The following is a 26847-nucleotide window of genomic DNA, read 5'->3' as shown; positions in this document are numbered from 1 at the left end:
GATGCAGAAATGCTGCAGAAATTTTCTGCTTCATTTCTGCATCGTGGGCACATAGCCTAAGGCTGTGTGCCCACTATGCGTTTTTAAGCGTTTCTGCAGCAGCAGTTCCGCTGCAGAAATGCCTAGAAAACACTTGGTAGAAGGTCTGCTATGTTCCCCAATGATAATCCGCATGTGTTGTGCAAATTTCCATGTGATTCAATGTGTGGATGGTACCCGGGTTTGGAGAAGAGGAGACTCACATCCAGACCCGGGTACCATAGTACCTGTGTAAAAAAAAAAAAAAAAAAAAGAATTAAAATAAGAAATAAACCTACTCACCTTCTGATGGCCTGCTGTCTTTTCTCTAGTGCATCCTGGCTCCCCTGCGGCTCGCGGTGGTGTAAAAGGACCTTCCATAAAAAAGAAAACCTGTATACTCACCTCTCCGGTCTGCTCCCGGCCACGTCCTCTCTCCTTGGCGTCCCGCGATGTACTGTCAGGACCTGCGGTGACGTCATTTAGTCATGTGACTGGTCACGCGACCATCACCTGACCGCTGACGTTAGCGGTCGCGTGACCGTCACATGACTAAATGACCTCACAGAAGGTCCTTCCAGACCACTGCCGGAAGCCAAGGAGACCGCAGCGCCGCTCAGGAGACTGGGGACACCGGAAAAGTGAGCATAAGGTTTTTTTTTAATTTATTTTTTTAACTACAGGTTCTATAGTACCCAGAGAGTCTCCTTTTCTCCAGACCCGGGTACCATCCGCACATTGAATCGCATGATATCCGCATGCGTCCCAATTAAAGTCAATGGCGTCGAAAACGCTGCGATTCCGCAAAATAATTGGTAATGCTGCGTTTTTTTTCCGAAATGATAATCCGTAGCGGAAATTTCCGCAGCATGTGCACAGCACATGCGGATTATCATTGGGGAACATGGCAGACCTTCTACCAAACATTTTTTAAAAGTTTTCGCAGTGGAAACACTTAAAAAACACACAGTGGGCACACAGCCTTATAGTTTATGGATTTGGTCAAAATTCCTTTTTTCCTGATTAATAAATCATATTATTATTGTGGCTTTTTGTAATATATAAAAGAGTGGGGGGAGCTCCGGGGAGAGGCGTAAAAGAGCGCCCCCGACAGTCACCATAATGTACAGCACCGACATTGTGCAGAGTAGACGGAGCTCCGGGGAGAGGCGTAAAAGAGCGCCCCCGACAGTCACCATAATGTACAGCATCGACATTGTGCAGAGTGGACGGAGCTCCGGGGAGAGGCGTAAAAGAGCGCCCCCGACAGTCACCATAATGTACAACATCGACATTGTGCAGAGTGGGCGGAGCTCCTGGAAAAGGCGTAAAAGAGCGCCCCCGACAGTCACCATAATGTACAGCACCGACATTGTGCAGAGTGGGGGGAGCTCCGGGGAGAGGCGTAAAAGAGCGCCCCCGACAGTCACCATAATGTACAGCACCGACATTATGCAGAGTGGGCGGAACTCCAGGAAAAGGCGTAAAAGAGCGCCCCCGACAGTCACCATAACGTACAGCGCCGACATTGTGCAGAGTGGATGGAGCTCTGGGGAGAGGTGTAAAAGAAGAGCGCCCCCGGCAGTCATAATAACGTCCAGCACCGACATTGTGCAGAGTGGACGGAGCTCCGGGGAAAGGCGTAAAAGAGCGCCCCCGACAGTCACCATAATGTACAGCACCGACATTGTGCAGAGTGGGCGGAGTTCCGGGGAAAGGCGTAAAAGAGCGCCCCCGACAGTCACCATAACGTACAGCACGGACTTTGTGCAGAGTGGACGGAGCTCTGGGGAGAGGCGTACTACATGAGGATATCCCCAGCATATGTTCCAGGGATCATAGAGACCATTAGATAAAACGGTAGAACAATGGTGGTAAGTACCAAGGGGGAATGTGTCTGATCAGATGAAATATCAAAAAGGTAAATATGTCATAAATGATCTATATGGCGGCAGACCACGCGACTGCTATGGATCCCGTGAGCTGGGGGGGCCCCATAGGAGTCACCCCCCCTCCTGCACCCCCTGCTCCGCAGCTTGATTGCTGCTGCCCGCCGGCACTGTCTTCAGGCATGGCCGCGTGCAGTGCGCTGTGCGGCTGTGTCTTGTAGTAATGACGGCAGAGGCGACACTGCGCCTATAATTGTGCTTGTGTCGCCCCTGCCGTCATTACTAGCAGACACAGCGCACTGTGCTGCGAATCATAGGTGTTTGATTCCTCGCATTCAGTCAGGGCTGGCACCGCCCGCGCATTTGAGTTCTCAGTGCTTCCAATTTGTGCTGACGTGAGTATGCAGGACTTTATGAAAAACAAAAAATGTGCCTAAGCACTAACAGGCAGGTAATTGCTACTCACCTGCCTGTTGTGCCGGCGCCATTTTTTCCCGTCACAGAGCAGTCACAGACCGCTCCTATCGAGGATTCAGCTGCCTCTGCTGACGTCATGTCGACAGAACGGAGGCTTCTTTTCTGCTCTGTTGACAGTGCGGGACTACCGACGTCATTCTGATTGACAACTGGATTGCCGGAGGTCAATTAGAATGACTTTGGAAGCCATACTCCGCCACGTCAGCAGAGACAACGGAATCCCTGGCAGCATCGGTCTGTGACCGCTCTGTGGCGGGGAAGATTGGCGGCGGGCACAACAGGCATGTAAGAAGCAACAACCTGCCTGTTAATACTTAGGCACATTTTTTGGGGGCAATTTAGTTCCGGATATATCCCCCAGAAGACTGGCATACAAAATTCTGTTCTTTATGAATTGGGGCTGTAATCTTGTGTAATTGTGTGCCAAGAAATAGTTCCCTGCCGCTACTTCATTCTAGCTGTCTCACTACAGAGATGATGCGATCGGAGTTGCTGCACTGAGGTTCATGATTTCTGGGAACACTGTACTGTCTATAAGGATGTTCTCTGTACAGCAACTCCATTCTAGCTGTCTCACTACAGAGATGATGCGATCGGAGTTGCTGCACTGAGGTTCATGATTTCTGGGCACACTGTACTGTCTATAAGTATGTTCTCTGTACAGCAACTCCATTGTAGCTGTCTCACTACAGAGATAACTAGATCAGAGTTGCTGCACTGAGGCTCATCATTTCTGTGCACACCATACTGTCTATTGTACTGGTTACTCTAAGGCTTCCATGCACATAAGGCTAAAGTCTGCAGGTTCAGTCTGATGTATATTTAGCCACAACGAGTCACTTTAAAGCGATTTTTCAGTGAAAACAAGTTATCATTTAACTATGGGATAGGTGATAATTTGCTGATCAGTGAGTGTGAGACCGCTGGGACCAGCTCTGATTGACAAAACAGGGACTTTCTATCCCTGTTACAAAATGGAGCGGCTGGTTGGATGCCCAACCATTACTCCGTTCATTCTCAATGGGGCTGCTGGAAAAAGCAGAGCGCTTGGCCGCCCCATAAGGCAAGAATGGAGCTCAGACTAAGCATATGCACTGCTGCTCAATTCTAAAAGTGCCCTATTGTACCCCAAGTGCTTGTGGGCAGGGACGGTACATCTCGCTGACGGCATACTGGGTTAACATGGTGGAAGCCGGGACCCAGTCGGACCTTGGGACGGAACACATCCTCCCAACGCCGAAGATTGTGGGCCCTAGGTCAACCAGGGTTGCCCCCACAGTCTACAGCTCCTGCACCTCCTCCTCTTCAGCCTCCATCTTCGAAAAGACCTCATCAATCACAAGCTGGAAGCACTGCAGAACTGCCTTAGCCAAGCGGCAACAGGCTGTGCTGAAGCTAATATGCTTAGGTGACAAACCGCACAATGCTGAAGAGTTGTGGGCAGCTCTGAAAGAGCAGGCACATCTGTGGCTCACACCGCTGAACCTACAGCCAGGCATGGCCATGTGTGACAATGGCTCGAACCTGGTGGCGGCTCTGAGGTGAGGCGAGCTCACACAGGTATCATGCCTGTCCCATGTGCTTAACCTCGTGGTTCAGCGGTTTCTCAAAACATACTCTTTGCTGCCGGATCTGCTTGTTAAAGTATGCCGCCTGTGTGGCCATTTTAGAAAGTCACCTACAGCTTCCGCCGCCCTTGCCGTGCTTCAGCAGCCTTTGCTGCTTTCTGGCTCACTGACTGGTATGTGATGTCCCCACGCGTTGGAACTCTACACTGCAAATGTTGGGAAGGATTTGTGAGCAGAAGAGGGCAGTTGTTGAGTACCAGCATCAACAAAGCCGTCGGTATTCAGTTCAGACTCCACACATAAGACCTCAGGAGTGGACATGGATATCAGACATATGTACCATTCTCCAAAACTTTGAGGACTCCACCAAGATGGTGAGCGGCGATGACGCCATAATTAACGCCACCATCCCGCTTCTCTGTCTTCTGAAACGCTCTCTGCTTACAATTAAAGAGGATGCATTGCAGGCGGAGCACGATGAGATGGAGCAAGGAACCATATAGGGTGATTACACACAGCCCAGCCTCATCTCATCCCAACGTGGATTGAGTGACAATGAGGAAGAGGAGGAGGAGGGGGAAGGACAGGAACTAGTTTCATGCGCTATAGACGGTACTACCTAAACAGTTCAGTGTGGATGGCGTTAGGACGGAGGAGGAGGAGAGCATGGTCAGTCATCCTCTTGGTGAGGACACGGAAGTCTTGCCTGTTAGCAGTCCGGCACGCATGGCTGAATTTATGTTACACTGCCTTTCCTGTGACCCTCGCATTCTCAAATTTTGGGTGACAGTCACTACTGGTTGGTGACACTTCTAGACCCATGCTACAAGTCGAACTTTCTATTTCTTATTCCTGAGGCGGACAGGTCTAGAAAAATGGGACAGTACCAGAAGGCCCTTGTTGCGGAACTATTAAAAAAAATTCAACTGGGGGGAGCCGCCTGAAAAATACTCAAGTTTCCCATAGACTTACATTGGGCTCGTTGCTCGGGTTGAGCACCCGAGTATTCCAATTTGCTCGACCCGAGCAACGAGTACCCGAGCATTTTAGTGCTCGCTCATCACTACAGTAGTCCTAGGTCAAGAGCCAGGAGGGTACGTTATAAACAGAGCGAAAAGACAAAGGCCTAGTCAGGTCACAGTCTAGAGTCAGAATTCCAAGCTCAGGGTGTGTCAAGGCAAAAGGGGTAATAAAAACGGGTAGTCAATAGGCAAATCCAGGGTCCGGCAACAAAAGATCAGAATATCTGAATTCTGCGCACAAAGCGCAGAGGAAACAAACCACACAGAGCTGAAGCTACAACTGACTTGGTCATCACTTTGAACAGGGAACACCTGAAGGAAACTCAGCTCCTCCCAGTCTCAGATTGGACGGCTGAGCTGTCAATCAAAATACCAACCACTCAGCACACCACTGCAGTAGATTAGACGACTGAGCTGTCAGTCACTGCGTCCAAGACACACAGTGACATGACAGACATAATATCAAATACACCGCAGGACACAACAGTCCCCATGATAAAGGCGGAGGCAGCACAGGTGCAAAATGGATGGAACAACCACTCACACACCGACGGTTCACGGAGGGGCGGCTGCCTAGTATTATAAATGCACATGGATAAGGCCGGTATGAGGCGCCAGTCACACAGATAAGTGAGGAACATAGTGTCTGGCCTATGACCTAATAGAGACGCTCACCACACACTAAACACTTGTACACGCTCCATCCTGCAGGGTACAGCAGAGTCCTGCATCCACTGAGGCCCCTGATCATGTGACCCCTGACTCCTCCCCTCCTGTGACCTCATCACAGCTCCTGTGCGCACACAACAGCCATATATGTGGTGGCGGCTCTGCAGGTGGAGGTATGTGGAGATTCCCCCTTATTCTCTATTAGGATTATTTGTTGCACTTTCTTCCATATCGCCACCATAATCTGCAGCGCTGTACACACATTATTAACATTGTCCATATTGGGGCTCACACTCACTTTTTTACATCTGCCACGTCCTTAAGCATACATCTAACCACACTCATGTACCATATAAGTCTACCCCGAACACAAAGTAAATTTACAGCCCCTTTAAGGCTGTGTTTACTGCTAAATTCGTCCGTTGTTCTGCTCCTTTATATTGAGCTCCATCCACTTTCTCTCAGGATTCCTGTTATATTTCACACCTAAGTTCTTTTTCTTCTAAATTCCACACTCAGCGCTTACTCTCAGGCCGTCTCCTCGGCATTTCTTGGCAATGTCCTCAGCGCTCCTCTCAGCCCTCAGGCCGTCCCCTCAGCGCTCCTTTCTACCCTCAGGCCATCTCCTCAGCACTCCTTTCTACCCTCAGGCCGTCCCCTCAGTGCTCCTCTCTGCCCTCAGGCCATCTCCTCAGCGCTCCTTTCTACCCTCAGGCGATCTCCTCAGTGCTCCTTTCTACCCTCAGGCCGTCCCCTCAGTGCTCCCCTCTGCCCTCAGGCCTTCTCCTCAGCGCTCCTTTCTACCCTCAGGCGATCTCAGCGCTCCTTTCTACCCTCAGGGGGTCTCCTCAGCGCTCCTTTCTGCCCTCAGGCGGTCTCCTCAGCACTCCTTTCTGCCCTCAGGCCATCCCCTCAGTGCTCCTCTCTGCCCTCAGGCCATCTCCTCAGCGCTCCTTTCTGCCCTCAGGCCGTCCCCTCAGCGCTCCTCTCTGCCCTCAGGCCATCTCCTCAGCGCTCCTTTCTACCCTCAGGCCGTCCCCTCAGTGCTCCTCTCTGCCCTCAGGCCATCTCCTCAGCGCTCCTTTCTGCCCTCAGACCATCTCCTCAGCGCTCCTTTCTACTCTCAGGCGATCTCCTCAGCGCTCCTTTCTGCCCTCAGGCCATCTCCTCAGCGCTCCTTTCTACCCTCAGTCTGTCTCCTCAGTGCTCTTCTATGCTCAGGCGGTCTCCTTAGCGCTCTTTTCTACCCTCAGGCTGTCCCCTCAGCGCTCCTTTCTGCCCTCAGGCCATCTCCTCAGCGCTCCTTTCTGCCCTCAGACTGTCTCCTCAGTGCTCTTTTATACCCTTAGGCCATCTCCTCAGCGTTCCTTTCTACCCTCAGGCCGTCCCCTCAGCGCACCTTTCTGCCCTCAGGTGTCATGCCAGGTGTGGGAATACTAGTGCAACACAGAGGGGAAAGGGAGCCCAGACACTAGGGAAAAGGGGAAGTGGAGACCTCCTAGTCTGTTCTAGCATCACCCTGTCTCAACTACCGTCTCTATATTGCCTTTTCAGCAATCGCCGCACGCGTGCCTCGCCCTGCTCTCCCTGGAGTATGGCTACAGGTGGGGATGGGAGGAGATGAGCAGTAGTCAACCTCCGCTAAATGTATAGACAACATGGGTAGACATAAAAGGGGGAAAACGGCTTTGCTTTAGATGAACTCCAAATAAGCACACGGCCTCAAGCTCCAGAGAGGATGAAGTACTGTTCTTGCTAAGCTTGACAAGTAGAAATGAATATAACCGGTGACTCCCTCTCAGCCACCCCAGGTATATATACACCCAGACCAGAGAGCTAATTAGCAAGAGAGAGGTAGCCGCTTGGTCCTAAAGACAGCCTCTTATCTAAAAAGCTGTCTGGAATGCCAAACGTAGAGATCTCCTGCAACCCCCTGCAGGGCGACTGTCCGTCACCTCCAACACACCCGTGACATCAGGCCATCTCTTCGCGCTCCTTTCTGCCCTCAGGTCGTCTCCTCAGCGCTCCTTTCTGCCCTCAGGTCATCTGCTCAGCGCTCCTTTCTGCCCTCAGGCCATCTTCTCAGCATTCCTTTCTGCCCTCAGGCCGTCCCCTCAGCGCTCCTTTCTGCCCTCAGGCCGTCCCCTCAGCACTCCTTTCTGCCCTTAGGCTATCTCCTTAGCGCTCCTCTCTGGCCTCAGGCCATCTCCTCAGCGCTCCTTTCTGCCCTCAGGCCGTTTCCTCAGAGCTTCTTTATACCCTCAGGCCGTCTCCTCAGCGCTCCTCTCTGCCCTCAGGCCGTCTCCTCAGCGCTCCTTTATGCCCTCAGGCCGTCTCCTCAGGGCTCCTTTCTGCCCTCAGGCCATCTCCTCAGCGCTCCTCTCTGCCCTCAGGCCGTCTCCTCAGCGCTCCTCTCTGCTCTCAGACCGTGTCCTCAGCACTTCTCTCTGCCCTCAGGCCATCCTCTCAGCATTCCCTTCTGCCCTCAGGCCGTCCCCTCAGCGCTCCTTTCTGCCCTCAGGCCGTCTCCTCAGCGCTCCTTTCTACCTTCAGGCCATTTCCTCAGAGCTTCTTTATACCCTCAGGTTGTCTCCGCAGAGCTTCTCTCTGCCCTCAGGCCATCTCCTCAGCGCTTCTTTCTGCCCTCAGGCCATCTCCTCAGCGCTTCTTTCTGCCCTCAGGCCGTCTCCTCAGCGCTCCTCTCTGCCCTCAGGCCATCTTCTCAGCATTCCTTTCTGCCCTCAGGCCGTCCCCTCAGCGCTCCTTTCTGCCCTCAGGCCGTCTCCTCAGCGCTCCTTTCTACCCTCAGGCCATCTCCTCAGCGCTCCTTTCTGCCCTTAGGCTATCTCCTTAGCGCTCTTCTCTGGCCTCAGGCCATCCCCTCAGCGCTCCTTTCTGCCCTTAGGCTATCTCCTTAGCGCTCTTCTCTGGCCTCAGGCCATCTCCTCAGCGCTCCTTTCTGCCCTCAGGCCGTTTCCTCAGAACTTCTTTATACCCTCAGGCCGTCTCCTCAGCGCTCCTCTCTGCCCTCAGGCCGTCTCCTCAGGGCTCCTTTCTGCTCTCAGGCCATCTCCTCAGCGCTCCTCTCTGCCCTCAGGCCGTCTCCTCAGCGCTCCTCTCTGCCCTCAGGCCATCCTCTCAGCATTCCCTTCTGCCCTCAGGCCGTCCCCTGAGCGCTCCTTTCTGCCCTCAGGCCGTCTCGTAAGCGCTCCTTTCTACCCTCAGGTTGTCTCCTCAGCACTTCTCTCTGCTCTCAGGCCTTCTAGGCTTTCAGGGTAGCTCTTCTTCTCTTGCTGTAATCGACAGGACATGGTTATAATTATTTTTTTTGTTGCACCAGAAATTAACCCCTGAACATGCACTGCACCCTGCTGCATGCAACCATACCAGTGTTTCTAATGTGTTATCATCAAAAACAGTGCCCCCACCAAATACACATCTTGAAATAGCTGAGAGATTTAAACTTGCTTATAACATATCATAATCACAATGGAGACAAGCTTTAGATTATTGCCCAACTATTTTCACTTTTCTTGCTTTGTCAGGGGTCAGATGTGGAATCCACATTCTATGAATTGTGGGATGTTTCTTGAACATTGCACCTGTAGCTGATAGCAGTTGACAATAAAAAATTTAGTTTTCTTGATCACTTTGAAACATACACCGTGTGCGCAATTATTAGGCAAGTGACTATGTTGACCATATCATTCTTATGCAGATTTTCCAAATGCAAGCTATATAAACTTTTATGTTTATCGGATGAAGTAGATCAGGTGATGTGTACTCGTGTGATGAGGGGTGTGTGGCCTATGGATATTGACACCCTTTATCGGGGTGGGGGGGGGTGGCAAAATTGTTAGGCAGATTCTTTTCCTCAGGCAAAATGGGCCAAAAAGAGTTTCAACTGACTCTAAAAAGTCAAAAATGGTTAAAAATCTTACAGAGTGATGCAGCACTCCTTAAATTGTTCAGATATTGGGGAGTGACCACATAAACTTCAAAATTCTACAGGGTCCCAAAAGAAAAAAAGAATAGCATTAACTGCAAAAGATTTCAGAAGGCTCAAATGTGAAGCGACCAGGAAGATATTATCCTCCAGTGCTGTTGTATTTCAGAACTGCAGCCTCCCTGGAGACCCAGAAGAACTAGGTGTTCAGTGCTCAGCGACAAGACTGAGGCTGAACCCCGACCATCACTGAACAAGACACAAGAAAAGACTTGTCCATGAAAAATCTGTTTTCAGATATTTCTAAGGTTTTATGAACTGATGAGAGTGACTCTTGATGGACCAGATGGATGGGCCTGTGGCTGGATCAGTAATGGGCAGGGACCTTGACTTTGACTCAGACACCAGCAGGATGGGCACTGTTATGGGCTAGTATTATTACAGGTGAGCTAGTTGGACCTTTTCGAGTTGAAGATGGACTCAAAATCAACTCCCTAACCTTCTGCCAGTTTTTAGAAGACGCTTTCTTTAAGCAGAGGTACAGGAAAATATCTGCATCTTTAAAAAAAACAGGATTGTTCTGCAGGACAATACTCAATCGCAGCATCAGTGCCAGGAAAGGTCTTAAAGATGAAAAAATGACATAATGACATGGCCTCTTCCTCACTGGACCTACACTGTGTGCAGAATTATTAGGCAAGTTGTATTTTAGAAGACTATTTTTATTATTGATCAACAACTATGTTCTCAATCAACCCAAAAGACTCATAAATATCCAAGCTTAATATTTTTGGAAGTTGGAGTGTTTTTTTTTTTAGATTTGGCTATCTTAGGAGGATATCTGTTTGTGCAGGTAACTATTACTGTGCAGAATTATTAGGCAAATTAATAAAAAAAAATATAATCCCATCTCACTTTTTTATTTTCACCAGGAAAACCAATATCAGTGCACAAAATTTAGAAATAAACATTTCTGACATGCAAAAACAAAAACCAAAAAAATTAGTGATCAATATAGCCACCTTTCTTTATGATGACAGTCAACAGCCTTCCATCCATAGGTTGTCAGTTGCTTGATCTGTTTTCGATCAACATTGCGTGCAGCAGCCACCACAGCCTCCCAGCCACTGTTCCGAGAGGTGTACTGTTTTCCCTCCCTGTAGATCTCACATTTATGATGGACCACAGGTTCTCTATGGGGGTTCAGATCAGGTGAACAAGGGGGCCATGTCATCATTTTTTCTTCTTTTAGACCTTTACTGGCCAGCCACGCTGTGGAGTAGTTGGATGTATGTAATGGAGCATTGTCCTGCATGAAAATCATGTTTTTCCTGAACGATACCGACTTCCTCCTGTACCACTGCTTGAAGAAGTTGTCTTCCGGAAACTGGCAGTAGGTCTGGGAGTTGAGCTTCACTCCATCCTCAACCCAAAAAGGTCCCACAAGTTCATCTTTTATGATACCAGCCCATACCAGTACCCCACCTCCACTTTGCTGGCGTCTGAGTCGGAGTGGAGCTCTCTGCCCTTTACTGATCCAGCCTCTGGCCCATCCATCTGGCCCATCAAGAGTCACTCTCATTTCATCAGTCCATAAAACCTTTGAAAAATCAGTCTTAAGATATTTCTTGTCCCATTCTTGACGTTTTATCATATGTTTCTTGTTCAAAGGTGGTCGTTTTTCAGCCTTCCTTACCTTGGCCATGTCCCTGAGTATCGCACACCTTGTGCTTTTTGATACTCCAATAACGTTGCAGCTCTGAAATATGGCAAAACTGGTGGCGAATAGCATCTTGGCAGCTTCACGCTTGATTTTCCTCAATTCATGGGCAGTTATTTTGACTAATAATTAAGCACACCTTATATAGGGTGTTGATGTCATTAGTCAACACCCCTCCTCATTACAGAGATGCACATCACCAGATTTACTTAATTGGTAGTTGGTTCTCAAGCCTATGCAGCTTGGAGTAGGACAACATGTAGAAAAAGTATCATGATCAAAATACTCATTTGCCTAATAATTCTGCACACAGTGTAGACCTTACTGCGAATTGTTGGGCTTTTCTTAAACTCAACATTTATGGTGAAGGAAAACAGCCCCTCTCTGATCAGTGTCGGGGGCTGTGGCTGGTGCTGCCCAAAAAGATGATCATCGACAGATTAAGAAACTAATGGACTCAATGGGTGGATGGCTTATCACTGGTATTAAGAAGAATGTGTGGCTATGTTGGTCACTGATATATTTTTTTAAAATGTCAGAAATGTATTTTTGGACATTGACTCGTTTGGTTCTTATTCTCACTAGAACAGATGAAAATAGACAATTGAGATGGAAAATTTAAATTTTTCATATATTTGCATAATAATTCTGCACATAGAGATATTCTCCTAAGACAACACCGCACTTTTACTTTTTTTAAATATTCAGGTTCATTACCCTTTTAGATTGACCGACAGCACTGGTGATGTTAAATAATAAAAGTAATCATCAAAAATACAAATTGCCCAATAATCGTGCACACGGTGTAGAATAGCAGGTGGGGTTAAAAGACCATAGTTTATTGTCTGTACAAAGACTGTTGCGTATATTGTTAATTCAGATAATTTATTTTATAACTTCTGCAATCCTAATTGATAGCACATAAATATCCCTGTCTGACCTCAAGATGTATGAAGTGCTCTACCACATTATTGCTTTATACCGGCATCATGCTATTAATTTTATTTATTATACAGTATTTTATATATCTTGCAATGAGTCATCTTCTATCCACTCACATTCCCACAATACCGTATACTAATAATTTATCTATATCATTTTCCTAGAGAAGAATGGATAGAGACAGAAAGAAGATGGCGGAGAGGATATTACACCTCACCCTAGAGATCCTCTTCCGGCTTACTGGAGAGGTGAGAGATTCTGATGACGTCACATTACATCATTCTTATCTATGGGAATAACAGATGGACAGAACTGGAAAGGTGAGGACTCTGGAAATGTCTGTAGTGAGATTTATTAATGTGTCTCTCCATAACCAGGATTACACAGTAGTGAAGAAGACCTCTAGTGAGCGCTGTCAGGGCCCTGTGTCTGAGGGATGGGGAAGATCCCTGAGCCCAATCACAGGACCTCCACCTCACCCCCTGATACATGAGGACATCAATGACCAGAAGATCCTAGAACTCACCTACAAGATGATTGAGCTGCTGACTGGAGAGGTGACACTGCTGGGAATGCTGGGACATTATACAGTAACGCTATGGAGGGATCGAGGGGATGACGGTATCATTGTTGTGTCAGGTTCCTATAAGGTGTCAGGATGTCGCTGTCTATTTCTCCATGGAGGAGTGGGAGTATTTAGAAGGACACAAAGATCTGTACAAGAACGTCATGATGGAGGTTCCCCAGCCCCTCACATCACCGGGTAATAGACAGGACTAAGTACACACGGCCTATAATTATCTGTATGTAAAGAATGAATTCAGTCCTATATGTGTTTCCTCCAGATCTATCCAGTAAGAGGACAACACCAGAGAGATGTCCCCATCCTTTTCTTCCAGAGGACTGTAAACAAGAAGATCCCAATGTTCCTCAGGATCATCAGGTAGATGGAGAGGTGTCCTGAGATCTCCCCTATGATGTGTAGACGGCTGTGAAGGTCTTGTGCTCAGTCTTGTTTTATCCACCAGGATTATATGTTTTATACTTGTGTAATGAGAACGGTGGAGATGGCAGGATTAGAGCTGATCATACATGTGACTTCTCCATCTGTCTGTGACTTTTACAATATTTGTTTCAGGGTGAAGATCTGACCCATATTAATACTACAGAGACATATGTGAGGGGTGATGAGCGGTGTAAAGAGGAGATTCCTACATATGACTACCCAGGTGAGTAGTGACCACTAAATGCAGAGAAGTCACAGATTCATCTCATGGTAATATATATATACAGTGCTGGCCAAAAGTATTGGCACCCCTGCAATTCTGTCAGATAATACTCAGTTTCTTCCTGAAAATGATTGCAATCACAAATTCTTTGGTATTATTATCTTCATTTAATTTGCTTGCAAGGAAAAAACACAAAAGAGAAGGAAGCAAAAATCAAATCATTGATCATTTCACACAAAACACCAAAAAAGGGCCGGAAAAAAGTATTGGCACCCTCAGCCTAATACTTGGTTGCACAACCTTTAGCCAAAATAACTGTGAACAACCGCTTCCCGTAACCATCAATGAGTTTCTTACAATGCTCTTCTGGAATTGTAGACCATTCTTGTTTGGCAAACTGCTCCAGGTCCCTGATATTTGAAGGGTGCCTTCTCCAAACTGCCATTTTGAGATCTCTCCACAGGTGTTCTATGGGATTCAGGTCTGGACTCATTGCTGGCCACCTTAGACGTCTCCAGTGCTTTCTCTCAAACCATTTTATAGTGCTTTTGGAAGTGTGTTTTGGGTCATTGTCCTACTGGAAGACCCATGACCGCTGAGGGAGACCCAGCTTTCTCACACTGGGCCCTACATTATGCTGCAAAATTTGTTGGTAGTCTTCAGACTTCATAATGCCATGCACACGGTCAAGCAGTGCCAGAGGCAGCAAAGCAACCCCAAAACATCAGGGAACCTCCGCCATGTTTGACTGTAGGGACCGTGTTCTTTTCTTTGAATGCCTCTTTTTTTTTCCTGTACACTCTGTTGATGCTTTTTCCCAAAAACCTCTACTTTTGTCTCATCTGACCAGAGAACATTCTTCCAAAACGTTTTAGGCTTTCTCAGGTAAGTTTTGGCAAACTCCAGCCTGGCTTTTTTATGTCTCGGGGTAAGAAGTGGGGTCTTCCTGGGTATCCTACCATACAGTCCCTTTTCATTCAGATGCCGACGGATAGTACGGGTTGACACTGTTGTACCCTCGGACTGCAGGGCAGCTTGAACTTGTTTGGATGTTAGTCGAGGTTCTTTATCCACCATCCGCACAATCTTGCATTGAAATCTCTCGTCAATTTTTCTTTTCCGTCCACATCTAGGGAGGTTAGCCACAGTGCCATGGGCTTTACACTTCTTGATGACACTGCGCACGGAAGACACAGGAATATTCAGGTCTTTGGAGATGGACTTGTAGCCTTGAGATTGCTCATGCTTCCTCACAATTTGGTTTCTCAAGTCCTCAGACAGTTCTTTGGTCTTCTTTCTTTTCTCCATGCTCAGTGTGGTACACACAAGGACACAGGACAGAGGTTGAGGCAACTTTAATCCATGTTAACTGGCTGCAAGTGTGATTTAGTTATTGCCAACACCTGTTAGGTGCCACAGGTAAGTTACAGGTGCTGTTAATTACACGAATTAGAGAAGCATCACATGATTTTTCAAAGGGTGCCAATACTTTTGTCCACCCCCTTTTTTAGGTTTGGTGTGGAATTATATCCAATTTGGTTTTAGGACAATTCTTTTTGTGTTTTATCATTGAAGACAAATTAAATGAAGATAATAATACCAAAGAATTTGTGATTGCAATCATTTTCAGGAAGAAACTGAGTATTATCTGACAGAATTGCAGGGGTGCCAATACTTTTGGCCAGCACTGTGTATATATATATATATGCGCCACATCAAAAGTAATTCTTAACCAAGATAATATAAGCTGGGCGACAGCTCTTTGTAAAACAACAATAAAGGATAATACAAAATTACTTGGAGGGTGAGGGCTTTTCAGCTCTTGAACAGAACAAAACCATCTGTCTGGAGGGGTTTTTATACCTTTTTATACAATATAGATATTTTTTTCAGACTTAGATGCTTTTATTAAAAACAAATAACATAAATAATTATGTAAATATGTAAGGTGCTTTCTTGAATGTCCAGTGGATTGACAATTGAGATCAGAAGCAAATAATTAGGTTTTTTTGGGTCAGAACGAAACTTGCATTATGGTTGCACTTTTATTTTCTCCCATCCGATTAAAATCTTTGGATATTTGTCTGTTTTCAACCATATTAACTATGTAAATATGTTATAGAAAATTTATGATATTGTTAATAAAAATTAATTTCTCTTTATTGAGTAAAATTTAAAAGATAATCCAGTGGATACAATCAAGATCAACTACCATGCACCCTCCATGGCGATCCAGATCGACGGGTTTAAACTCGTTAGTCAAAATCATGACTAAGACCTAACGAGTCAAAGCCCGTCGATCTGGATCGCCATGGTGGGTGCATGGTAGTTGATCTTGATTGTATCCACTGGATTATCTTTTAAATTTTACTCAATAAAGAGAAATTAATTTTTATTAACAATATCATCGCTGGATAAAGTTTCTTCTTTTCCTGCTACCTGTAAATGTTTTATATGCAGATTGCACTGCCTCTTTTACAGCATATTGGCACTTTATTTACCTTTCCATTAATCACATTTGCAGTATAGCATATTGCTTTCTATTTAAGAGCTGTACCAACTATCCATTATTTATCATAGACTATACTTGTAGCCAGCCACTGGTATTTTATATATTTTGCTTACACTAGGATTCCTAGGTACACATTACATTTCTTGACTAGCAGTCATACTTTTTTTTTTGGAGGCAATTTATATTCTTGGGTCTGTTTCGTTATCGCTCTTCAACATGGATTTTACCTTACTTGATATATTTTGACTGCTAGCAGCACTATGGTACATTGAATATTTGTCCCCTGCCTTGATTTTTCCCCCTGTTGCCTATATTTTCTTGTTCGGATTTTAATAATATAATGAATGAACTATTATTTTATTGATTACAATGTTGTGTAGTCTCCTGTAGGTATTGATTGTATCCGTGATCACACAATAGTCTTCAAACCCTTTGTGTGCATTAATTTCAGGCATTGGACAAGAGCCTTGGGTCAGGGCCTTCATAGCCCTTATCCCTTTTGCTGTATGAGGAGAAATTACTGGAAACCTCAGATTATGGACCACTACTTTTAGAATGAGTCCACCAAGCTCATTTAGACTGATTATAATTAGCGTTTGCCTGATCTCTTTGTGTTATCCAGCAAACAAATGCAGGACAATTGTGACCTCTCTGCGCACAGAAGGTGCTTAGCACAGTAGTTCAGTTTATTCAATAGCTCCATTATGAAAGGAAATATTCAGTTCTCACCGAATGTTGCAAATTATCCATTATTTTTTAAATTAAATTGCCAGGAGTCTATTATAAAGGAAGGAAACCTATAAAAAAAATCCCCTTTTCCAGTACGTCCCCATGACGGCACCATAGGAGGAGTAATCTCATATCCTCTGTAGGGACAGGAAGCACAAGAGGTTAAAAGCCCTCCCACCCCCAACCTCCTCAGTGTTTTTCCTGTCCCTACACAGGACAGGGAGTAGTGGAGGAGCGCTGGTGCAGGGAGAACTAGTGCAGAAGAACACTGATACTTACAGGGCCCTGGGGGATTGGGAGGGCCGCGGCTCTCTCCTTCCCGCCGTCAAGTGGGTCCTGGGCCGACACTCCCTGTCGGGAATTCCTCAGCCCTCCGGTATGCTGGAGCCTCTGGGTGCCGCTTCCCCATCGCTGGGGCTCTCGTCGTCCTGCTCAGGGCGGGCCCAGCTTCTCCCGCCTTCGGGGACCGCCCGGGGTCGAAACCGGAAGTTCATGGATGACGACTTCCTGTCGGCGGTCGCGCGGAATATTCAAGCGTAGATCGACTGTGGACGCCAGTGGAGCAGGAGAACATGACAGGACGACCAGGTAAGGTACAAAAAGGGGAGCTGGGGAGCATCAAAGGCTGGCTTACAGCTTTGGCACTCCTAGCAGTACGCTACAATGGCTGATGTGTCACACCCTGATACCCTCCCTGGATCGCCCCACAGTCATGATGTCTCTGTGCAGTTACCACCTCCTTCTGAAAAGAAGAAGGATACAGGGAAAAAGGCCACAGTGAAAACCAGGAGGTGCCTGGATTGTAACATCAGACTTCCCGACTCATATACAAAAGTGTCTATGTGCTGAATGTAGAGCCTCCATGCTAAAGGAGGAGAATAGAGCTTTATTAAATGAGATGCGTAGTATGATCAAAGAAGAAGTTCAGGCTTCTATTACGTCTCTGGTGTCCCCAGGTTCAGGGGTCCAGGATGTCCGGGGACCCAAAAGACCCAGAGAAGATACAGCACCATCTTCTGAAGGTGAAATCAACCCATCTTGGGACTCTGACAACGGTGAGACCATTAGTCCACCTCAGGGAGGGGAACGTAAAAAGTATATGTTCCACTCAGATGGTATGTTGATTCTTCTACGAGCCGTCCGAAACACAATCCAGGTAGAAGAGACGGAGAAGAGCAGAAACATTCAAGATGAAATGTTTGGTGTACTTAGAACCCATAGATCCATGGTTTTCCCTGTTAATACTCATGTGAAAGACATGATCCTGGAGGAATGGGAGGATGCGGAGAAGAGACTCTATTCCACGAGACTTCTGCATCCGACTCTCCTTTGATCCAGAAAACACCAATGTTTGGGACACTATTCCTAAGATCAACGTCCCACTAGCCAAGGTGGTCAAGAAAACCTCTATCCCCTTTGAGGATTCATCAGGACTTAAAGATCCTATGGATCGAAAGGTGGATAGACTTTTGAAAAAAGCCTGGGAAGCCTCGGTGGCAGTTATTAAGTCTAACGTTGCTGCTACATCTATTGCCAGATCCATGAAAGTCTGGCTAGATGAGCTAAAGGGTCACCTACGGGATGGCACCCTGAGGGAATCTCTCAGTCAATCATTGCCCCTATTCAAAATGGCAACGAATTTTGTGGCCGACGCTTTGGCAGAATCGGTCAGATTTGCTGCCAGGAATAATGAGCTTTCCAAATCAGCCAGAAGAGCTATTTGGTTAAAGACATGGTCTGGGGATACAGCTTCTAAGAACAAGCTGTGCTCCATTCCGTTCCATTCCATTGCTCAAAGTATTCGGACCAGTGTTAGATGACATACTAGAAAAAGCGTCCGATAAAAAGAAGGGCTTTCCTGAGGAGAAAGAGATGGAGCAGCCCTTTCGCAAACCTTTCCCCTTCCGTAAACATAACACTCAGAAAAAAGGGGGATCCATGAGCTGGAGTTTTAATAAGGGGAACAAACATAAAAAATACCAGCCCAGTACTATCTCCCGTTCAAAACGACAATGACTATGTCAGAATAGGGGAGCGGGTAAGGTTTTTCAAAAACAGTTGGCATCAGGTAACTCAAAATCCCTGGATATTATCAACTATAGCGCAGGGTTACAGGATAGAGTTTTCTCAAAATCCCCCTCAAAGATTCCACCTAACAAGGGGTTCCCCTACCTCACTTTCCCGTCTACGTGCAGACGTAGAGAAACTTCTACAACAGAAGGTTATTGTTCCAGTTCCAGAACACGACCAACATTGGGGCCAATACTCCTCTGTTTTCAGTAAAAAAAAAAACATCAGGGGAGTTCCATACAATTATCAATCTGAAACCCCTAAACCGATGGGTCCACTACAAAAAATTCCGCATAGAATCTGTGAGATCAGCCATTCCCCTGATAGACACAGATGCGGTAATTTGCACCCTGGACCTCAGGGATGCATATTACCACCTGCCGATACATTCCTCAAGTCAGCAATATCTGAGGTTTGCGCTACCATCAGGCAGTCAGATTCTACACTACCAGTTCCGATGTCTTCCCTTTGGCCTGTCATCTGCTCCCAGAATCTTTACGAAGATCATGGCAGAGGTGGTAGCCTATATCCGACTCAGGGATATTACCATCATTCCATACTTGGACGACTTCCTGATGGTGGCAGGATCCCCTCTAGATATGACTCAACATCTGGAATTTGTCCTACAGACATTAACCAGCCTGGGTTTAATTGTAAACAAAGAAAAATCCAATCTTGTCCCAGGTACTTCACACATCTTCTTGGGAGCCTATCTCGACTCCCGAACGCGAACGTCTTATCTCCCGGAAGACAAGATGCTCTCAATCCCACAAAGGATTCGTTTTTTTGCAAGGGAGAAAAAAACATTGATTCGAAAGGCAATGAGTATTTTGGGAATCATGACGTCGTGCATCACCTGCGTCAGATGGAGCCAATTCCATTCCAGGCCTCTACAGAAATCCATCCTGGAAGTGACAGACAAACATCATAAAAAGTCCACTGTTTTATCGGAATCTTCAACAACTCCAGCTTTCAGCCTGGCTTCTGAAGGGGAGATACTGAAAACCAAAGGCTTATCCGCCAGAGTGATCAAGACTACACAGGCTAGTAGAAAACCTGTAACCCAAACCATATATAAAAAAGTCTAGAGGACCTTTTTGTCTGTTCTACAGGACGGTAGACACCTCTCAACCAGACATCCCTGCGATCCTTGATTTCTTGCAGGCGGGATTTGATACAGGTTTTAGACTAAGTACCTTGAAGGTGCAGATTGCAGCACTAAGTGCTTTCTTCGACATATCATTGTCCTTGCATCCCTTGATAATCAGATTTGCCAAGGCAATCCAGAGACTTAGGCCTGCCCAGAGAATTTCTTCCCGTCTGTGGGATCTGAATCTTGTCCTGAGAGTTCTTTGCAAACCTTCCTTCGGCCCAGTTCATGAATTAGAAATAAAGAACTTGACTCTCTAAACAGTCTTCTTGGTGGCAATTACCACGTCTAAACGGTTGGGTGAGATTCAGGCTCTCTCTGTTGTCGAGCCATGTATGCAGATTTGGGATGATTGAATCAGTCTCAAACTGGATCCAAGTTTCTACCCGAAGGTGGTGTCTTTAACACTCCGTCACATATAATATCGGTTCTAACGAGTTCACATACAATGTGACTGTCAGGCGCCGCAGGCTAGAAAAATACCTATAATATCTAATGTTTGCAATTTCAGTGCTCTAAAAGTGATCAGTGACCTTCATAGGGATGTAATAAAAGAGACTACACATAATCAGGTGCAAAAAAAACCCCATTTACTTAATATAAAACTAATAACTCTGAAATACAAACATTTCAAAACTCCCGCCAAATAGTCCCCAGTTCGACTCTGTCAAAAAACTCTACAAAGAAAATTTATGGAAACAAACTTAATTTTAAGGTACCTTAAGTACTATTAAACACATATTCAATCAGAATTAGATCCTGAAGTTTCCCCAGAAAAATTACACTTGCAGAGCAAAGAGCAAGAATTACACATCATTTTTGCATGTGTCAGTCAGATTGCATTATGACATTTGTGACATTCATAATTAGAAAGCCTTCTGATTCCGCTTTCCGTGGTGCAGGTGGTGCATCTCCTTCTTTTGGGAGGTGGTGCAGGTGGTGAATTTTCACTATCATCATCTGGGCGGAATCTTTTGAGCTGAACTTGAAGGCGAGAGGGGATACCGATTGTTTTCATACTTCTCCTGCGTAGCTCTCCAAGCACTAGTTCATGGGCCAATTTTTTCAGATAGAATCGTCTACGGAGTGGTTCAAGCTTGTTTTCAAGGTAAATGACTTGTGAATTTATACCACCCAAATTCAACATAGCAAAAAATATGACCATTGGCCAGCGTTTGGTGTTTCTGCTGACGTTGAAAGTTGAGCACATCTGATCAGCTGTATCAACACCCCGTTTGGTTGCATTATAAAATGTAATTATCTCCGGGTTTTTTTGTGCCTCAGTCCCAGGATCGATGGCATCATCATCATGAAGTGTTGATAGAAGAAGTACAATTTTTTTTGCTTGTGGTACATAGGAAACCAAAACTTTTCCATTAAGGAATGCAAACATACTGCTGTACTGTTGTCTCCCTTTCACACTTACAAACTGTGTAAGCAATTCTTTTTTATTTTTTCTTACAGTTCCGACATATGAAAGCTTCTGCATTTTCAGATAATCAATCAGATCACAATTTGAAAACCAATTGTTAGCTGTTATATTGCGGCCCGATCCAAATAAGGGCTCAGCCAGTCTTTTTACAACATCACTGGGTTTGTTGCTGACACAGTAAGGACCTTCTGGTTGTTTTCCTGCATAAACTTCCAGGTTGTAAGTGTAGGTCTTACTGGCATCAACAAGGGCATACATTTTTATTCCATATTTGTTAGGCTTTGATGGAATATATTGACGAAAGGCACATCTACCACGAAAACCAGGGAGCATTTTGGCAATAGTGAGATTCTCCCCAGGGCAATAGGCTTTTTTACAGTTTTCAACAAATTTTTGGAATATATCACGAATTGGAGCAAGTCGGTCATGTGTTTTACGTTCGGTTCGGGTAGTTCTGTCGTCAAACCGAAGGCAACGAATTAGAAGCTTGAATCTGTTTATGGACATAACAAGGCCAAATTTTTCAACTCCATCCCCATCTTTACTCCAAAGTTCCTCCAAACTTTGTCTATTTGCCCTATAAGCTCCTGCAAGGTATAATAATCCAAAAAAAGCACGCAGTTCTATTTCATCTGTGGCCTTGATGGTTCTGTTGCAGATGAACTTGTCCTTTATAATGTCTATATATTGGTTGGTATATGTGACAATAGAGTCCAGAATATCATCTGTGAATAAACTATTCCAGCATTCAACTGCAGTTTTTGCATTACTTGCAGTTCCTATAACTGCAGGAAGGTGAGTAATAATGTTTTGAGGTTCCCTACGTTTTTTCTGGAATGGCTTCTTGTTCCATTGTTTTTTTTTTATCTTTTCCCATATAATAAGAATCTACATCTTCATCCTCAACACTGTCACCATCTTGCTCTGTTTCAGAATCCACTTCACATACTTCCACCTCATTATGAGAATCAATCTCACTTTCCTCTCCTAAATCCTCATTCAGTGTGGGGTCTGCATCATCTAACAGCATGTTTGTTACTTCCTCAACATCAAGGTTTTTTGATAAATTGTACATTTTCCTCTCCATTTCAGCAGATAATCTGAAGCAAGAGAAGGAATATGTGTTAGGGAACTACTGTATTTGCCTGAGCAGCACACTTTCTTTTTTAATCTGCCTTATTTCTATGAAATATCCTCACACTTTGTGCTATACATTCATAAAACAAACTAAATAAACAATTGTGATGAATAAAAACATAAAATACCAACCTTATTGAGTGTGACGTGTTCACATACAATGAGCCTGAGAGATTAGCGCAGTTATATCTGTCCTCCTGAAGCTCTGCAATCCAACTGTGGTATGAGGTTTCACAGAGCTGCTAGAGACAGGAGACTACCTGGAGGGAGGGGATTTCCTCACAATCTGGTGAGGAAGGAGAAATGAAAGTAAAAGAGATGTGCCTGTCAGGCCTATTGTATGTGACGGAGGGTTAAACTAAGAAGTGGTTCTTCCATCGTTCTGCGAATACCCTAGAAATCCGAGAGAGGAAGAGTTTCACCATCTTGATGTCCGCAGAGCAGTGTTGGCCTATTTGGAAGCCATTCGGAACTGGAGATTAGACTCTAATCTTTTCTTACAGTTTGGGGGGAAAAATATAGGCAGAAAGGCTTCAAAACCATCCTTAGCTAGATGGGTTAGATCCATGATTAATCTAGCGTACCTTTCAGAAGGACAGTCTCCCCCTGAAATTATCAAAGCCCATTCTACCAGAGCAGTTTCCACCTCTTGGGCAACTAGAGCAGGGGCTACCATTGAACAGATTTGTACCGCAGCCACATGGTCAGGACATACTACATTTTGCAAACACTGCAAACTAGATATTCTCTCACAGCAGAGATCTGTGTTTGGTAGGAAGGTGCATTTATCCCACCTTAATCTATGAGTTCTTGGGTATACTCCTAAGGAGCTGTCATGAGGATGTACTGGAAAACCAGAATTAGTTTTGCCAGTAATGATGTTTCCAGGAGTCCACATGACAGCACCCTTATTTCCCTCCCTATATTGCTACTGTATGTGACTCTAACATATGTCTAAGTAGTCTAGAATAAAATTGTGTTGTACCCAGCCAATGTGGTTCTTGGAAAATCAATGAGGAGGTTGGGGGTGGGAGGGCTTTTAACCTCTTGTGCATCCTGCCCCTACAGAGGATATCGGATAACTCCTCCTATGGTGCTGTCATGTGGACTCCTGGAAACATCATAACCAGTAAAACTAATTCCGGTTTTTATCCACTCCTAACTTTCTACATTCCTTTTACAATTCTCCACTGAGCATTTAACTAGAAAAGACTGACGACGGGCAACACTGATATATGAACCTATGAAAATGGTTTTGGTTCATTAAAAATAAACTGCAAGAAAGTAGCATGAGGCCTAGTGTTTGCTATCTTCTGTTTTTTGTTTTAAAGCCCAATGTTAGATTGTGATTGGCTTTGCATCACTGTTTTAGTTAAAAAGCCAATTTTGCTGCATGCCTTGCACTTTGGCTGAAAATTTTGACATTAATGTTATAAATTATCAGTAGACATTTTATTATTAAAAAAATAAGATAATCAGTTTTATTCTTTGCAGAAGAATGTCCCGGGATCTCTGAGGGACATCAGATATCTTTAGATTGTAAAGCAGATAATCGTGGTATCCCATATGATACATATGAAGAACATGTCATAATTCCATATATCGCCCTTCCCGGCAACAGTCTATCATCAGATCCTTTCGAACAGGTCCTGTCTTCTGATTCATTACCGAATGTTAAGGAAAATAAAGGAAACAGAAAAGATACCGTGAACCAAAGTGCTAATACTGGAGAGAAGCCATATACATGTTTGGAATGTGGAAAATGTTTTGACTGGAAATCAAAATTTATTCAACATAAGAGAAGTCACACAGGGGAGAAGCCATTTTCTTGTAAAGATTGTGGGAAATGTTTTAGCGAAAGATCTTTTCTTTTTAGACATCAGAGAAGCCACACAGATGCAAAGCCATTTTCTTGCTCACAATGTGGAAAATGCTTTAAACAGAAATGGGGTCTTGTTACCCACGAGAGAATTCACACAGGGGAGAAGCCACATTCATGTTCAGAATGTGATAAATGCTATATTGATAAGTCAAGTCTTGCGAGACATCAGTGGGTTCACACAGGGGAGAAGCCATTTTCATGTTCAGAGTGTGGACAATGTTTCAACCAGAAATCAGATTTTGTTAGACACCAGAGAACTCACACAGGGGAGAAGCCTTTTTCTTGTGCAGAATGTGGGAAATGTTTTAACAGGAAATCAGCTCTTGTTACACACCAGAGAACTCACACAGGGGAGAAGCCATTCTCATGTTCAGAATGTGGGAAACTTTATAATAATAAAACACATCTTGTTAGACATCAGTGGGTTCACACAGGGGTGAAGCCATTTTCATGTTCAGAGTGTGGGGCATTTTTTACCGATAAATCATCTCTTGTTAACCATCAAAATATTCATACAGGATCAATGCCATATTCATGTTCAGAATGTGGGAAATGTTTTAACCGGAAATCGTATCTTGTTACACATCAGTGGGTTCACACAGGGGTGAAGCCATTTTCATGTTCAGAGTGTGGAGCATTTTTTACCGATAAATCATCTCTTGTTAACCATCAAAATGTTCATACAAGATCAATGCCATATTCATGTTCCGAATGTGGGAAATGTTTTAGTAAGAAGTTAGAAGTAGTTAGACATCAAAGAACTCACATAGGGGAGAAGCCATTTTCATGCCCATAATGTCAGAAATATCTTACCAAGAAATCAAGTCTTAACGATTAAAAACTCAAATATATATCAGAAAAAAATTTCACGTACCGTATTCGAAGAGTGTTTTCATCGAAGCCAGTTCTAATTCCACATGCGAAATCTTTCACAATAAAAACATTTCCAATTCCTGAATGTTTGAAATGTTTTACACACAAATAAGATCTGCTTAAAAACAAATGGATTCACTCAATGATATAGCATTTGTTGTATGTACTAATATTATAATAGACATTCAAATTAAATCACTGATGAGATAGGAAAAGCTAGTTATAACACTAAACATTGGTCAAGAACTTAAGGGCTTGTCTCCTTATAGAAAATCCTCTTCCCGTGCTGCCATTTGTTAGAAAATAATCAACCACTGTTCACTCACTTTCTCCGGGTCCAACGCTGAGCTTCTGGCGCTGTTCCCGGTGTCCAGTATTGGATGTGGCGTTGACTTCATGGCAAAAGTGTGGCAACCAATCAGTGAGCTCAGCAACTCTGCCCATGTAAACTGAACCACCCCATTCAGCGTTGCTGAGTTCTCTGATTGGCTGCCGCACTGTCGACGTGGAGTCAGTGCCGCAGCCAATACCAGACGCCAGGAGCAGGGCAAAGATTTAGCGCTGGATCCTAGGACGATGAGTAATGAGTGGTTGGTTATTTTAAAACAAACTGCCGTTGGAGATGAAGATTCTCCAAAAGGGGATAACCCCTATGACAAATATTTGCCTTTTTGTACAGTAGCTTTTAGTTTTACTTTTTTGTCATATGTAAATGTTTGTGATCATCCAACTATTTTTACCATAAAATAAAGTTTAAACAAGCAAAATGCAAAATGCAGCTTCTAATTGATCATTCCATTTACTGAAGTTCAAAGATTTATACAAACCCTATAATCCACCTCGTAAAAAAAAAGAATAATTGTTTTCCTAAACCAATCAATTGGTCATGCCATCCTCTACAGTAACAACTGCGAATCATTAGCCCTAACCCTAAAATGTAATTTATTGTCCTTGGGATATATTTTGTTATTTGGAAAATGTATCTGTTTAGCAGAAATGAGCAGATCGCTTCGCTCAACCCTGGTCCATGGATCGGGTCAGTGATCTCCGGCCGATGACAGGATCAGACAGAATTTCTTTACCCTCTGGAATCTTAGGCTCAGCTTATTCTTTGCCGGGCTGGCGCATCATCACCTTTCCAAAGTGCCGCACAAATGGTGCTAGACCAGTTAGTCAAACCCTGTGCTGGGGAACCTGGAAGCTCAGGAAATTCACACTGCTCCTGTCCATGGGTAGAGATCATGGACTTGGACCGTGGACAAGGGTTATGCAAAGCGATCTGCTCATCTCTACTATTTTGACATTATATAATTTTTTAGATATTAAGCACTGCCTTCCATCTGCCAAACCCCAAAATTGGGGGATTAACTTGTTCTATTAACGTTTTACCTCTCCCTGATAGTAAGCTACAAGAAACCTAGACGGAACCCGATTATCTCTATGGAAGCCATTCTCAATATATCAATATCACACTTGAATTTTGCAATGACACCCCACCTCATTTAGTATACACTGCCTTCTCCAGAATTATAAACCAGTTTATCTTAGAAATAATTGTATAGTCGGGACCCTTCTCCTCTAT

General features: G+C 44.8%; 2 protein-coding genes across 5 annotated transcripts in view; one reads left to right on the top strand and one right to left on the bottom strand.

Moving 5' to 3' along the window:
- The window catches only part of LOC141172233 (uncharacterized), a 28599-nt gene extending 2823 nt beyond the window's left edge, over positions 1-25776 (top strand). For 2 of the 3 annotated variants that reach the window (XM_073656220.1, XM_073656219.1), the window contains exons 2-7: positions 12416-12499; positions 12629-12808; positions 12891-13014; positions 13097-13194; positions 13390-13480; positions 24005-25776. In XM_073656220.1, the coding sequence (XP_073512321.1) occupies positions 12416-12499; positions 12629-12808; positions 12891-13014; positions 13097-13194; positions 13390-13480; positions 24005-25188 (1761 nt within the window). In that variant the 3' untranslated portion in view covers positions 25189-25776. Of the gene's footprint in view, positions 1-5685; positions 5817-12415; positions 12500-12628; positions 12809-12890; positions 13015-13096; positions 13195-13389; positions 13481-24004 lie in introns of all 3 variants that reach the window. The other variant, XM_073656221.1, reaches the window with a different exon arrangement.
- LOC141172234 (uncharacterized) overlaps positions 1-26847 on the bottom strand; it is a 77745-nt gene that overhangs the window by 23487 nt on the left and 27411 nt on the right. For both annotated transcript variants that reach the window (XM_073656223.1, XM_073656222.1), the window contains exon 2: positions 25267-25380. In XM_073656223.1, coding sequence (XP_073512324.1) covers positions 25267-25288 — 22 coding nt within the window. In that variant the 5' untranslated portion in view covers positions 25289-25380. The remainder of the gene's footprint in view (positions 1-25266; positions 25381-26847) is intronic.

The sequence above is a fragment of the Phyllobates terribilis genome, unplaced genomic scaffold (assembly GCF_046119375.1).
Source record: "Phyllobates terribilis strain yellow unplaced genomic scaffold, ASM4611937v1 Scaffold_12__6_contigs__length_324123572, whole genome shotgun sequence".
NCBI lineage: Eukaryota > Metazoa > Chordata > Amphibia > Anura > Dendrobatidae > Phyllobates > Phyllobates terribilis.
Note: the sequence above shows the minus strand (reverse complement) of the source record. Positions and strands in the feature narration are given on the sequence as shown.